This window comes from Phymastichus coffea, unplaced genomic scaffold (assembly GCF_024137745.1).
Source record: "Phymastichus coffea isolate CEN01 unplaced genomic scaffold, Cenicafe_Pcof_1.1 PCOF00055, whole genome shotgun sequence".
Lineage (NCBI taxonomy): Eukaryota > Metazoa > Arthropoda > Insecta > Hymenoptera > Eulophidae > Phymastichus > Phymastichus coffea.
This window is the reverse complement of record NW_026706866.1, coordinates 136229-150106: the sequence shown is the minus strand read 5'-3', so window position 1 is coordinate 150106 and position 13878 is coordinate 136229. Positions and strand designations below refer to the sequence as shown.

General features: G+C 42.4%; 1 protein-coding gene across 1 annotated transcript; it reads right to left on the bottom strand.

Annotated features, from left to right (window-relative positions):
• Positions 1 to 3326: 3326 nt before the first annotated feature.
• On the bottom strand, positions 3327 to 13293 carry LOC131665932 (potassium voltage-gated channel protein Shaw-like). The gene is made up of 7 exons (XM_058938200.1): positions 13103 to 13293; positions 12014 to 12342; positions 7843 to 8322; positions 6166 to 6471; positions 5086 to 5295; positions 4589 to 4801; positions 3327 to 3867 (listed from the first exon to the last, which is right to left on the bottom strand). The coding sequence occupies exons 2-7, from the start codon at positions 12290 to 12292 to the stop codon at positions 3748 to 3750; spliced, it is 1608 nt and encodes a 535-aa protein (XP_058794183.1). The 5' UTR covers positions 12293 to 12342; positions 13103 to 13293; the 3' UTR covers positions 3327 to 3747.
• Positions 13294 to 13878: the final 585 nt, after the last annotated feature.

Genomic DNA, 13878 nt, shown 5'->3' with positions numbered 1-13878 from the left:
GTGCGCTTGTACATTATCGATTTACGGTACAGCAGGCTAGACAAATTTATTGTGAAAGTTTTGATAAAAAGAGGGAAAAGATTTTTTCATGCGATACGTAGAGATAAAATGTACGGTGTACCAAGAGATGATAGTATTAAAATGTTCGCGTTGATCCATTTTTCGATTTCCAGACGACACGTTTATCGCAATATTTTCTATAAATATCGCATGCGTTAACTCATAAATCAAAAAAAAGTTTGCTTTAACGCTATAACGAGAGAAAGAGGAAAAACGTCAAAATAATTTTTGTATCTAGATTGTTCAAGCAGTTATTAAGGAGAATAGTGTGGGTTAAAGCCAAGAAGAAAACTTCTTTCATAAAACAAATGGCTAGAGTCCTGATCTTTCAACGGGTCTTAAAAAAGTAACTTTGATCTCGGCAAACAACTAATCTCATATTACTTCCGGAAAGCCATGGAAACTTATAGATAGGTATATAGCAGAAACCTAGGTCATTGAGATAATGCACGCTTCAGCTGCTGGCATTAATTTTCTTCGAAAACCTTCTGCAGTGCTTCAACTTCAACTTCGGATTCTTCAAGCTTATAATGAAATTCAAATACAGTTGCTCAGGAGATGTTGTTTTGTACTTTCTACCTTCTGGTTAAAAGTGTACGTGACAAGAAAGTATTAGCATTGGAGACACAGAGAAAGAGAGAGACGTTTTCTAATGAAATAGCTACTGAAAAACTAAAGTAGTCAATGGTAATTGCATTTGATATCGTAATTACAATTGAAGTTATCTTTGGTTCAAATCTTTCTGTAAAAGTTAATGTATTAAAAAACTATAAAGCTTTCAAGATAACCTCTTGGGAGTATATTTTCAGAAAATATATTTCTCAGGTCGAAGATAACTACTGTTATTCTTGTGATATTCCGTGTGAAAGCGCTAAAAGTTGACCAGCTAATAACGTTAGACTGAAGACGTAGTGCTTTTAACTTCAGTTGAAAGTAGCAATGATGAAAATTTTATTAAAAAACGTTGAAAAAAGTATAGTACAGCAAATACCATTTTTTTTTATTTCTCCGAAATATTTTCTTCGCATTAAGCAAAAATTAAACAGTAAAGCTGAATATTCACCTTTCCATCTTGATATTGATGTTCGAAAACTCGGCGAATAAGAACAATAGAACGTCGAGCGACGGTGCTGGTATTTGCATTGATTAACAGTACAACTGAAAGTATCGACAAAACGGCAAAAAGCAGGTAGGCTAGCAAAAGCAAAGGCGAGTATGGCCAGAGAGAAGAGAGACGAAGAAAGGACTGGAGTTATTGGAAAAATAACGAGAGAAAGAAAGAGAGACAGAGAGAGAGCGAGAGAGAAAAGTGCAAATGGAAGAGAAAGCAGAAAGAAAAAAAGAAAAAAATAGCAAGTGTCTCTAGTTATCTGTGTCCCTTTTTCTCTCTTATTTGCGGTAGAGCGTTGAAAAAGAACATGAAAGGTGGGAGGCGAAAAATTTGACTTGCCGATGAAAAATCAGGCTTCCTATTGCACGATCTCGGTCGCTATCTTTCGCTTTACATATACATATACATAAAGGGAGGCAAGCGTGCAAATGTGCGACAGCGAGAATGTTGGCGTTAAGCTGGCGTATATGTATATTGGCAGAGTGAGCCACATCAGTAGCGCGGACGTCGACGTAATCAATCTCGATGAAATGGCAGTAAGGAGAGGGAAAGAGAGAGTATGGGGGCTGTTCGCATACACGCACGTACACATTGCACACAAAGGAAGACTGGAGACGAGCTCAAATTGACGGGCTTCTCTCTCTCTCCTCTCGCGTTGGCTCTGTTGGCGCAAGAAGAAAAGCGGCATGAAGCGTTTAGGGGTGTTCCCTCCATTCACCTGCCCTTTGGGCGCGTTCGAGGAAAATGTGCTCTTGTACGCGGTTAGCACAGTAAAGCGGCCTGCTGCCAGGCAGATACTTACGTAAATCTATACGCACACGTGCGTTTTGCAAGCCAGCCTATACTGGCAAAGCAACTCTCTCTCTCTCTCTCTCAACCGCTATCACGGTCGATGGAGGAATCGTGGGCGTTTGCGCCCTGTGTGCGATGCCGCCTCAACGCCAATGACTGCAGCCGCTAAGCCGACTGAAACTTGCTGGCCGCTGTGCGCGCAACCCCCCCCCCCCCCCCCCCTCTCCGGTGTTTTCACCAGACTCAGCTGCTACCGCTGCTCACAGTAATCGGTCTTGCAAAGAATTCAATCGCAGCAGACCTTGCAGCTCCTAGCTGTTCACCTATTGTTGGCAACTGCCACATCAATCAGCTTCCTCTTCCTCTACAGATCTTTCCGTATAGATTAATTTTCACGCTATTCACTATGAATATTCATCCAATAAAAAGTGATGTAACTTTCTGAAAAAAAATGAATAGCGGCATGTCTCAAGTAGAAATATCAGGGTATAATCGGACACACTCCGTACATTTTACAAAAAAAAGAGAAACAACGTGTAAGAGTAAGAAAATGCATGTTTATGAAATTGTGCTTAATCATTCACGATAAAAACATTTTTTTATTATTATTTTAACATATTACATATACAAATGACATATCCAAACTTGGAAATAACTCTTCCAAGGGGACGGTGGGTAGGGAGTTTCGAACTTTTTCATAAGGCTTGTTTGCAAAGAATCATAAACGCAATTTGTACGCAGAAGAAAAGATACGAGAGTGAGAGAGAAAACAACGTCGATTGAAGTCATAAAGTCCAAACGAAATCTCACAATATACGAATTGGAAATACAATTTCATAAGGGAGGGAGCCATCAATGTTTGAGACAAAACGAAAGTACTAGAGCGTAAAGGTAAAGATCAGAGGTAAATTGACGAGGACGAGAGAGAAAGCTGGGCAGATGAGTGGAATATTGGTGAAAGATGCGCAAGGAAAAATTGAGCCAAGTAAAGCGTCAGCAGCGGCGGACGTGGAGGAGTAGACCCAAGTGTTGTGGCGGGGAAGATGGTCCGAGGAAGATGTAGGCATTCTACTTCTGTCATCTCTTTCCTCTTCAGCTATTCCTTTGTTCTTTCAATTCTCTCTCGATTCCCCTCCGGCGAGCGATGATATCTCGTTCGGCATCCTCAGCCCTCGCTTTTACCCCCTTTTCTCTTCCATCTGGGACTCGTGCGATGCCATCATAATACGTGCACGCTCGCCCCACCGACGGATCAATTTACAGTAGGTCGCCGCTTATCTTCTGGCATTAGTATGACCGTTTTGATTCTGCCTCTATCATTTTTTTTCTTCGGCATGACATTTACGTTGGCAATCATGTTCTGTCTCTCGATCGAGCCTCGCCAATATTCTCCGCACCAACAAAGCCTCGTTTTTAGGACACTAGGGGGAAGGGGAGGGGAGGGGAGGAAGCTCGTACCGTCACCGCGTCGTTGAAAATACCACGTCGGTCCGCCACCACCACGCTCATCGGCGCACACCTCGAGAGCCTGAAAATTCCACGGCTGACTGAAGATCGCGCGGCCAAACTCGAACAAGCCGCGTCTCAAAAGCTTCTGATATGTAGAATTCCAAAGAGCTCGTGTATAAATATATAGATAGGTCAGACATTGCACTGCGGGTCAGATTCAAGACAAAAATACACGGAATACCGAAGAATATCTGAAATAATGACTATCGCCTCGACGCGACATGTCCGACAATTTCTGACCCGACTCAACTTTTTTCCTCCTTTCCATTCATTAGTCATGCGTTTGGCGTATATAAGGGCGACAATTCTACGTCCAAAGTTGATTTTGTCACTGTCGACTTCATACGATTCAATGATGTCATATCTGGTGGAGAATCCGACGAAGTGATCTTTATCTGCGAAGAAAGGAACCTACATGTAATCTTTAATGATAACTCCAAAACAAGCGTTTAATAGACAAAACTACTTAATTCGCGTATATTCCACTTTCCTTTCAAAAATACTGGAATAGTAAATGCTTTTTAGAAATGTCATAAATCCTCGATATATTCATGATTCTGCAGGCAACAGATCCTTCAATACTATACGGCTTGACAGGAAAGTAGGTTGAATGTAGGTCAAAAATTGAGAATAATTTTAAAAAGATCGTTCGAAAGTATACCTATGAGTATGTCTAACAGTATACGATTAATGTTTATAAATGAAATCTGACCTACTTTGCAATCAAAGTTTCCCGTATTTCCCGCTAAACCATCACAATAAACTTAAAACTATATAAATTTGATTGAATTTCTAACTGGCCATACTATTCTGATGTGAAAGTAGATAAAAACGCGAGAGCGAAATATCATCAGAAAAAGTGCCAATTACTCGAGGAACATTTCGACATCGAGAAAATAGTAATCGAGAAAAGTAGCTGCGGCAGTAGAATAACGCGCATCGCCAGAACAATAGACGCTAAAAGTCAAGTAAAAAAAAAAACGTTCGAGCGCGATATCGCTTTCGAAGTAAGGAGAAAAAAATCACTGTTTCCGCGGGTTCTCTCATTTCAACACGCGTCGCGACGAGTTCTTACAAAGGTGAAGCGACGTAAACCGAGAGGAATCGTGGACGAACCTGCGGATGATAGAAGCCATCTTCCATGCCAACAGTCGCCGGTCGAGGCATCAATGGTGCGTTAACCTTCGACGGGGTGGACAATGTGCTGAGGAGAAAATTACTCTGACCCACATCGAAGCAATTGTGGTTTAATTTGTATCGGCTGCCACGTCGCGGAATTTCCGCGGGACTTAGTACCTTTCTTCGTTGCTTTGGCAATTTGCTACGTGCCTGTGTAAACAACAAACAATTTTTACTTCATTGAAAAATCACTTCTCTTTTACGTGAAAATCAGAATTTCAAGATTTCTCCTTGAATTTAATTTACACTAACTCAAATACGGACAACGAGTTTCACATAGCAAAGTCGTCATTTTATACTCTATTGCGTAAATTTCAATACACGTTAGGCAAACAATTTACTCAAATATCTATGTTTTGAAATAAAACTATAAATTCACCTTTTTCGCGCGTACGTTTCTAAGAGTCATTATAAAGCACTCTAGCGATACCTACCTGTGTATGCGAATAAAACATTGAAAAGTTGCTAACGATCACAGGAACTGGAAGAGCTATGGTGAGGACACCGCCAAGTGCACAAAGACCACCAATGAACATTCCTGGAATGGTTTTCGGAGTCATGTCGCCGTAACCAACTGTGGTCATGGTTACCAAGGCCCACCACAAACCGGCTGGGATACTTTCGAAATCATTGTTAGGATTGTTCTGCAAATCAAATTCGTCTCTTTTTCCAAGTGTAGCTAATCGTCGCGTCGATTCGAACAAACAATGCCTTTGGCTATCAAAATATGCTATTCGCATTATTTCTACAAAATGTGCGATAACTCACACGATAATATTATTAATATTATTATATTATTAAATTTACATTTATGCCCACGGGTGATGTTGTTACTGGGTAGTAGACACGGCAGTTCTATATAAGTAGGTGCAGCTTTATACGTTGCGTCAACCGTCAAATCTTCTCTCGACTCGTGTTACATTATTATAATAATAATTTAATGACGTAGCTCTTTATACGTTCAAGTATATCGTATTACAAAAGAAAACGAGTGGCGGAACAAAAGAATATAAACAACAGAAAAATTATAACTTTGAAAAGTCGGATAACGAGGAACGAGAGTTTGACGCTCAAAGAACAAAAGATCGAGGCAAAATGACTCGTCGACAGAGTTGGAAAGCAAACGTAAAGAGCCGACACTGATATTAAGGACGCTAATATTATTCGTATAGGAACGCCAAGTGTTTGTTGGCATCGCTGTCTCTTTCAGCGTCTCTTCGTCTAGTCGCGTGGCGGAAATAGGTAAAATGAAATGGCAAGTGACACGGTGAAAATTCGTAGGCAGCGCGAGAAAACGGGACAGGCTCGGAGTGGCGAAAAAAAGTCGCGAAAAAGTAGAGAAGAGGCTGCAGAGGAAAAAACAAGGTCCTGCGCGGGGTGGGCGTGAGAGTGAAAGCCACGAGGATAAGTAATTAAGGCGGACGGCGAGGGAAAAAGAAGCTGGGAGTTTTATCAGCGGTGGCAGAAGAAAAGGCGTCTCGATCGCGGGACTCGAGTAGACCGGCTGGCATTACCTGAAGACGCTCGGCGTAATAAATGAGGCTGGCGAAGAGGACGATGCCAAGGAGTAAGAAGAAGACCAGCAGCGCCAGTACTTTGGCCGAAGCCCGGAACGTGTGCATGAGTATCCGCAGGCCGAGCGAGTGGCGCGTCAGCTTGAACAGTCGAAGCACCCTTACGATCGACAGTAGTTCGAGGTACAGCCCGAGTCCTGCTGACGCCGACTCCAAGGCAAGAAACTCGGCGTAGAAGCTCAGCGTCGCCGCGAGATCGATCATGTTCACGGGAGAAGCCACGAACTCTTTCTTCCTTGGGCAGACCTGCAACATGCGCTCGCTACACATTGATCGGAAAAGTCGGTGCAATTCAGCCATCGCGGCTTCGCTCTCGACGAATACCACTTTGCCTTGACGTATTCTCTTCTTCGTTTCATTTGTGTATGCTTTTCAAGTGTCTCTTCATTTCTCTTGGTCTATTTTGCTCTCTCAATTAACGCATGACTTCCGTACGGTCATTGTGAAATCGACGCGATTTTATTGCAGCTCTTTAACTGCACTTAGCAGAGATTACGGAAACTTTCAATTTCTCAATATTCCCTCGGCTTAATAAACTGGTTAATACGGTGAGATTAATTTCCAGGAGATTAAGAGTCTATCCGTGATTTCAACTTGGGAAATTTAGATAAACGAGGGAAAATATCAGTAACGTTTACGGTTATCAGCAAACTTTTTATTCTTACGATTTTTAGGAACATCGCGTTCATCCCAATTTTCCGATCGTGACCAAAATGAAACTGCAAAACATGCATTTCACTTTTCTGTCCTTAGTTATTGCTGTCGTCAAAAGTTTTCCAGCGGCTGGAGAAGTTTACGTGGTGGTTTTTTTCATTGTGAATGATAAAACAATCCTTTGAGAAGACGCTTGATTTTTGTTACAGAAAAAGTTATGGACCATAACTTCGATATGTAATTCATGACATCTTTTACGACATTATTTTCAATTCCAAGCATTTTTCCGCCTCCCGATAACAGATCAGTTTTTGCGTCGAGAGTTATAAAGTTTTATCATCGAATGATAGTTGTCCGACAACTTTGACATACAGATATGATTTGATTTGGCATTTGTCCACTCAACAGCTGCGTTTTACAGCCTGCACAAATCTTGATTTATTAAAAACGGGAAATTTTGGTCGTACTTTGAAAATAAAAGCGTAAAAAGGAACGTGCATTTGTCGCGAACGGCACTCGCGCTAAGTGACATGCAGAAACGCGGTGTCAGAACTCGTTTTGCACATATCCAGACAAAAATGTAAACTTTGACCGCGTTCGATGTATCAAAAAGTAATTTATGTCCAAGCCTGTGTTAACAAAAACCGCATTTGATAAACTACTGTTAAGTTCTTAAGTTCTTGTGAGCCTGTGGTGTGGTAGCTCATTACCTTCCACTTTCCATCAAGTACTTATCTGCCCAGCAAAGTATTTTAAACTTGGACCCCCCCCCCCCTCCAAATGTTCTTAACAATAAATAGTAAGCCCACTTGTGCGCGTAAAGCAGTTTATCAACATTTTATAAAAAACTTAGGAAGCTCTAACTTGGCTAAAAGTTAATTAACGAGATGTCACTTCACTCCTGATATAAATACTCAGGTACGCGAACGACTGATCGAGGCAAGATGGCAAGACGATACTCACGATGCATCTTATGAGAAGCTCGAAGGTGAACCAAGCGTTGCAGGTGTGCTCCAAGTAATAGAGCATGTCGCTTTTGCGAATAGTCCTGTTACCTCCGTGCCAAGTGGTGTGGTTGAATATAATTTCGTCCTCGACGACGTTGGTATTGTTGCGATGCACCCTGATGCGATGCGTAGAACCGACGGTTTTCATGCAAAACGACAGCACCGACAAGCAGATGAAGAGAATAGAAAGACTCGCCAGACATTTCGCCGAAGTTGACGAGTAAGGCGAATCGAATAGATCCCAAATTTTCGGCCTTAGACGCTGCCATCGCGACTTGCGATTCTCACTTTTTTCACCGTCTACAAAATCGTCTGTTTGATCTTGCATTAGATTCCCACTCTGACGATCACCGTCTATGTCCAACTTATCCAGGATCGCCAACGTCGCCTGGGTATCTCTGTATGTGCTGTACGTGCTCCAGCAGCACGGCTCCACCTAAGACAGTCCGATCCTGATTAGATTTAACCGTAATTACATTCATCAGCGCTTTTTTCACTCGAAATTCGAAAACATTGAAAGCGAAACAGAGAGATTTTCATCCATTGACCGCAGTGTTACACCGTGTTAACTACACGGAGTTGTGTTTTTTCGGAAGTGCTTATTTTGAGACATTATTTGCGATGGATAGTAGCCCCAAGTAACGCGAGAGATCGCTGGGAAGCGCGGCAGCAAAACAAGCACAAATCAAAGGGCAAATAAATGGTGAAATAGAGAAACTCCGGGGCGCGCTCAAAAATATAATCAAACAAGTCCGAATTGGAACATAGCCGCGCTGATGAAACGGCCGACAGTTCAATGCCGGGCGCGCGTAATCCGGGCGAAAAGTAATCCGCAGCACGCGTACACGTGTGCGCGCGAGGACGCGGGGACGCGCGAAAACGACGAGCCCGCGAAGCGTGATATCCCCGCTGCGAGCGTGGCGGCCCTCCTGCGGGACTTGGAAACTTTTGGCGGATCGTGTTTTCGGGCCGCGCTATATGCCAATTCTCCCCCGGGGCCAAGCGCGCCGCGACGTATCGACAAGCAGGCGATGGCCAACCGGCAGCTCGATAATAAAGCCCGCGTGCCTTCAGCCACGGAGGCGAGAGGCGAGCAGCCGAAGTGAAACGCGCGAGTCGCTGCAGCCGCGAGCGCGCAAGGGAGCGAGAGAGATCGATAGGATCGTTGCGGATCCGCCACCTGCATCCCTCGATCTTTCAGCGCTATTCCGTTCCTCCTCGGTGCGTCGGGCGACTGCCGCGGCGCCCACTCGCCTTTCCCACGGGAGTACGAACGATCGCGACTGACTTTCGCCGTCCCGGGAACCGAGTTTACCTTTGTAGCCGCCTTTTAACTGCCGCGCGCGAACGTAACTGCAAATAACGCGAGCGCGATAAAAAGTTAAACAAGACGGATGAATACTGGTGGCGATTGCCTGCGCGTGCTCTCGACTTCGCGTAGTATATGTACGTACGTTAGAGCGTCGATCTATATAGCGCCACACGGATGAAGCAAACATTTGTAAGCATGAAGTTTTTAAAAGGAATCTTGCGGGTTCCCGCGTAAAAGATACATTTCAGCAGTTTTGTTTGCCTTTGGAATATAACTTTCCGTTCAATCGATTGATCGTCGCGCTAAAAGCTTCACTGAATATACGCTTAAAGAAGTTTGACATTCCGTGGCTAACGAAAGAAATATCTCGTAAAATTTATTCAACAGGCGACTGGATATTAGCTCACCATTTAATTGCGCGATTCCAACTAATTTCGACAATTTAAACTCAATGAATGTAACTCGTGAGATAACGAGATGGAAATGCAAGTCTCTCACATTGATATCCTTCGGTAAGTGGAATGAAAATCCTACTGACTTTAAAATTAAAACTCGTAGTTTACGCGGTGATGAACCGTTTATGGGCGCACAGCTTACGACGCGTTAATATCCACATATTTATGACTGACTTCCGTTATCTTTGATCCGAATAAATCCAGTTGGCTCGGAAACCGTAAAAATATATTCACACGAGTATGCGGCTCCGTTTCCATGAACTTTCGAGCCAATATAACGTTAAATTTTTCATGGCTATTTTGAGATCTTACAAGAGATTATTTTCAACAATGTGAGATCAAGGCTAATCATGACGTGCTGTGTTCTATCAAGTAAGACCTAAATACAAATGTTCGAAAACAAACAATTGAAACTTCTCCACTAGATCTATAAATACTCGACCAACAGCTAAAGTAGATTTGTCCAAAATCATTGTCTGTCCAACAATCGAATCCTAAAAATTGTTAGTATTCAGCTAATTGACGCGATTGCATATGAAAGCTTGTGTAACTAATTTTCTTTAAAAGGATTCTCTTTCAATAGCAATATAACTACATCAACGGCAGATAAGATATCATTATTAACGCGATACACGCGATATAAAAAGTAAAAAAGTATTAGGTAATGTTCATGTTCAGATATGAAACAAAACAAATAAACAAGTACAAATTCTGCATTAATCGATTTTTACGGTGAATTTTATGAGTCATATATATATATATATATATATATATATATATATATTTTTTTTCAAAGCAAATAAAAGCAAATTTTATGATGATACTTTTAGTCAGTATTCTGAAGCATCATGAATGAAAATTTCTTTAATCTTAAATATTATGCCCGGTTATTTTATAAGTTTATTTCACGCTAACGTCATTTAAGATTATGACAAAATAATGATTGATTTCAAATTTTCATATTAGTTTCAAATTTATGGTGATATGATTTTATTTTATTAATCAATACTATCGCTATAATTCCAAATGAAATCGATCGAAAAGGAAAATCAAGTAGCTATTTCCGGATCAGAAATAAGAAGCTAACGTGTACGCAAAGTGCATACGAAAACACCTGCAATTAGTGGAGAAATATGAACGACGATGACCATGAGTGCATGAACTCACCGTGACACAAGTATCTGCTATTCCATTTAATGTGTATTAGCCCGTAGGAGCACCTACGCTATGACATTTAGCAGGGTAGGAGTGGCAGAATTCAAATTCATGTTTGTGATTTTGCAGCTCTGTAATGGAGACGTGTCCTCGAATTTACGCGTATTCCCATTTATGCGTACTTTGCGCTGACATATCCATCAGCTGAAATCTCATCCTCCACTCTCACTCGCCGAATACACATACCAACTATTTTATTCGCCGTTCCTATGCGAAACTTTTAATTGGAACTATTGTCCCCGCTTTCACAGCTCTAGCCGAGTTTTACATTTTATCTCTTTTTAAATATCTGGAATGGCCTCGTGCAACGTAATTTCATATTTACGATATAAAGACCGCTTAGAAATTCATTGCTAGCAATATATCTTAAATGAAATTCGTGGAAAATGTAGAAAATTTTCTGTATAAATATACCAGATTCAGCAAAGTAATGGCTAATGTTCAAATATGAATCGTATATTTCCAAGCTAAGATAGTCTATTTTCTCAGACTATTTGAGTAACCTATATTTTCTTTTCATGATTTTTTACAATAACCCAGTTCTGAAGTATTCTTTCTCAAAGTGAATCGTGTTATTAAACAGAATTTATTACTTTACTCGGGCAAATCAAAAATCAAAGAAAATGCGAATAACCGACAATATTTTTGGGTTGACAACTTTTTACGTCGCGTAAGAACATTTTTAATTGCAAAATAACAAATTAGTAAACTTGATAAATTGATCTGTGTAAAACGTGATGAGGCGCTTGACGTTACTTGTGCAATAAATGCTAAAATAACTAATACCGAAATCAATATCCTTTTGAAAGAATATTGAAAACACAATGGGAAGCAAAACAGATAGATTTGAATAGGAAGACCCTCCAAGTAAAGATCCTTTCGCGTGCGATATTTGTAGGCCGGGTATCATCGAGTCAACGTCGAGCTAAAAGAAAAGGAAGTAGAAAGAAAAGGCGATAAAAAAGAAAAAAATAGAGTTTGTTCAGCAGCAGTGAGAAAAGCCGATTAAGTTGAAGAAGCATCAGCACGCAATAAAGCAGAGCGCAGTGCAGCTACAAACAAGGAGGCAAGGCTAGCAAGGCAGGCGAGGACGTCAATTGAATTTGATTTTGTCTTGGGCGAGAGAGAAAAAGCAAAATGCCAACCTGATTGGAGTCAAGGCCCCAGTATTCAAGCTCATCTTCGAACAGCGGTCCGCAGACGTCGGTCGGGTAATGTAATTTGCCCGTGCGATAGTAATTCAACACCTGAGTGAAGACACTGGGATGGCGATCGAAGAAATATTCGTTGAGCACGGGATCGTAATTGCCGGCTTTGTCCGTCAGCTTTTGCAAGCGCGTCGCTGGAATCTTCTTCAATGTCGTTTTGTACGTCTCGTGCCTGACGCCTCCGACGTTCAATACCACCCGATTGTCGGCATCCATTCGTTACACCTCCCATCCGTTGTCCGGGATAAAATGATCGATCCTGCAAGCTTAAATCATCATCGTCAGTTGAACTTACGTCACTTTTATTCCGTCATTTTTGTCGTGGGCTCCCATCGTCACAAGATTTCGGACGCCTGAGAAAATCAACTCTCGAGCGAGCCCATTCACTACAAATTTCTAATTTATCACGCCTTTGTCTCGTCCCGTGTGATTTGTTAGCGCGAATGCAAGTGAGATATATGAGCGGCAAACTTCGAAGCAACTTTTCGTACATACCGTCCTCAAGCGTAATTCAAAAACTGTGCCCGTAAAATTTGTCACGCTTATTGGATATGCATAATGAATAATTCGTCAACACCGTTGACAACCGCAGCGTAGCTGTGAAAGAAATTAGGCGAACTAAATATCGTGTAATTTTCGTTGCGCGAGTTTGTCAGTCAAACGAATTTATCAGCAGCATATCTGTCAGCTGCTTGTACGTTGGTACTATTTGCGTTAGCATAGTCATCAACAAGAGACGAAAACAACCAAAGCATTTTGTAATTTCGCCGGTAAATTAAACTCCACTTCCAGCGCTTAAATTCAGCAGATAAAGTCAGATTGAAAATTATATTTTCAATCCGGCAACGCCATACACGCTAAATATCCAACGGGAGCGCTGCAGCAACAGCTATAGGGTAAATTTTAATACGAGAGGAAGCCATAGCTGCGCTCTCGCCCGAAGCGGTCTGGTCATGCACAATAACGCCAGTGGAAAAGTGAATAAGTCATGAGTAGCAGATAGGAATAGGAAGATAGCTTGCATACCGTAGTGCTGATGTCTAACGGGACTTTCGTCGTTCGATAAGCGTGCTTAATTTCCTGCTGGCAATGCCAAGAGAGAGCTGCAAGCAACGGCGGCACGAGGACATCGACGGCGCCAACGCGAAGGAATCACGCGGCTCAACGGACACGGCGCCATTCGACCACTTGACGAGCAATTCAGCCGATTGAAACGGTCGCGCCCGGGAGACCAGTTCGAGAGAGAGAGAGAGAGAGAGAGAGAGAGGCGCGGCACACGCACACGTCCAACTACTACTCTCGCGAAACTCGACTCGTCTCGCAACGAAGCGCCTCCGTTAATCGCGCAAAACTTTTCCTATTAAGCCGTTCAGCGCGGATAATTTGCCTCGGTTCTTGGTCTCCGCGAGAAAACGAGTCGAAAGAAGAAATAAAAAGCGAGCATACATGTATAGATATATAAAGCGCGTACGATGTCGCTGCCGGGTGCGAGAGCGCTCAACTGGCGCTCCTACGTTTTTCTCTGAGCCGGCCGAGCCCTCGTCGGGTCGTGCTTGTGGCAAGCTCACAAAGAAAAAGATAGAGAGAGAGAGAGAGAGAGAGAGAGAGAGAGAGAGAGAGAGAAAGAGATATGGGGAAGAGTGGAAAAAGGAGGCAGGAGAAGGGGCATCCCTCTCTCTGTCTCTCTCTTGCTTGGCACTCATTTGGGAAAAGGAAATTCGGCCTTCTGCTGTAGGGGACGCGCGCACTCTTGTTCATTTTCGATCGACGCCGCGCGTCAGTGCGTCTGCGTGATCATCGTA

Coding starts and splice junctions, on each gene's coding strand:
- LOC131665932 (XM_058938200.1), bottom strand. CDS start 12,292: ATGGATGCCGACAATCGGGTGGTATTGAACGTCGGAGGCGTCAGGCAC. Junction 4,802..5,085: donor TGTTTTATTCGCATACACAG/GTAGGTATCGCT, acceptor TTGTTTACACAG/GCACGTAGCAAATTGCCAAA. Junction 3,868..4,588: donor ATGGCTTCTATCATCCGCAG/GTTCGTCCACGA, acceptor CTTTCTTCGCAG/ATAAAGATCACTTCGTCGGA.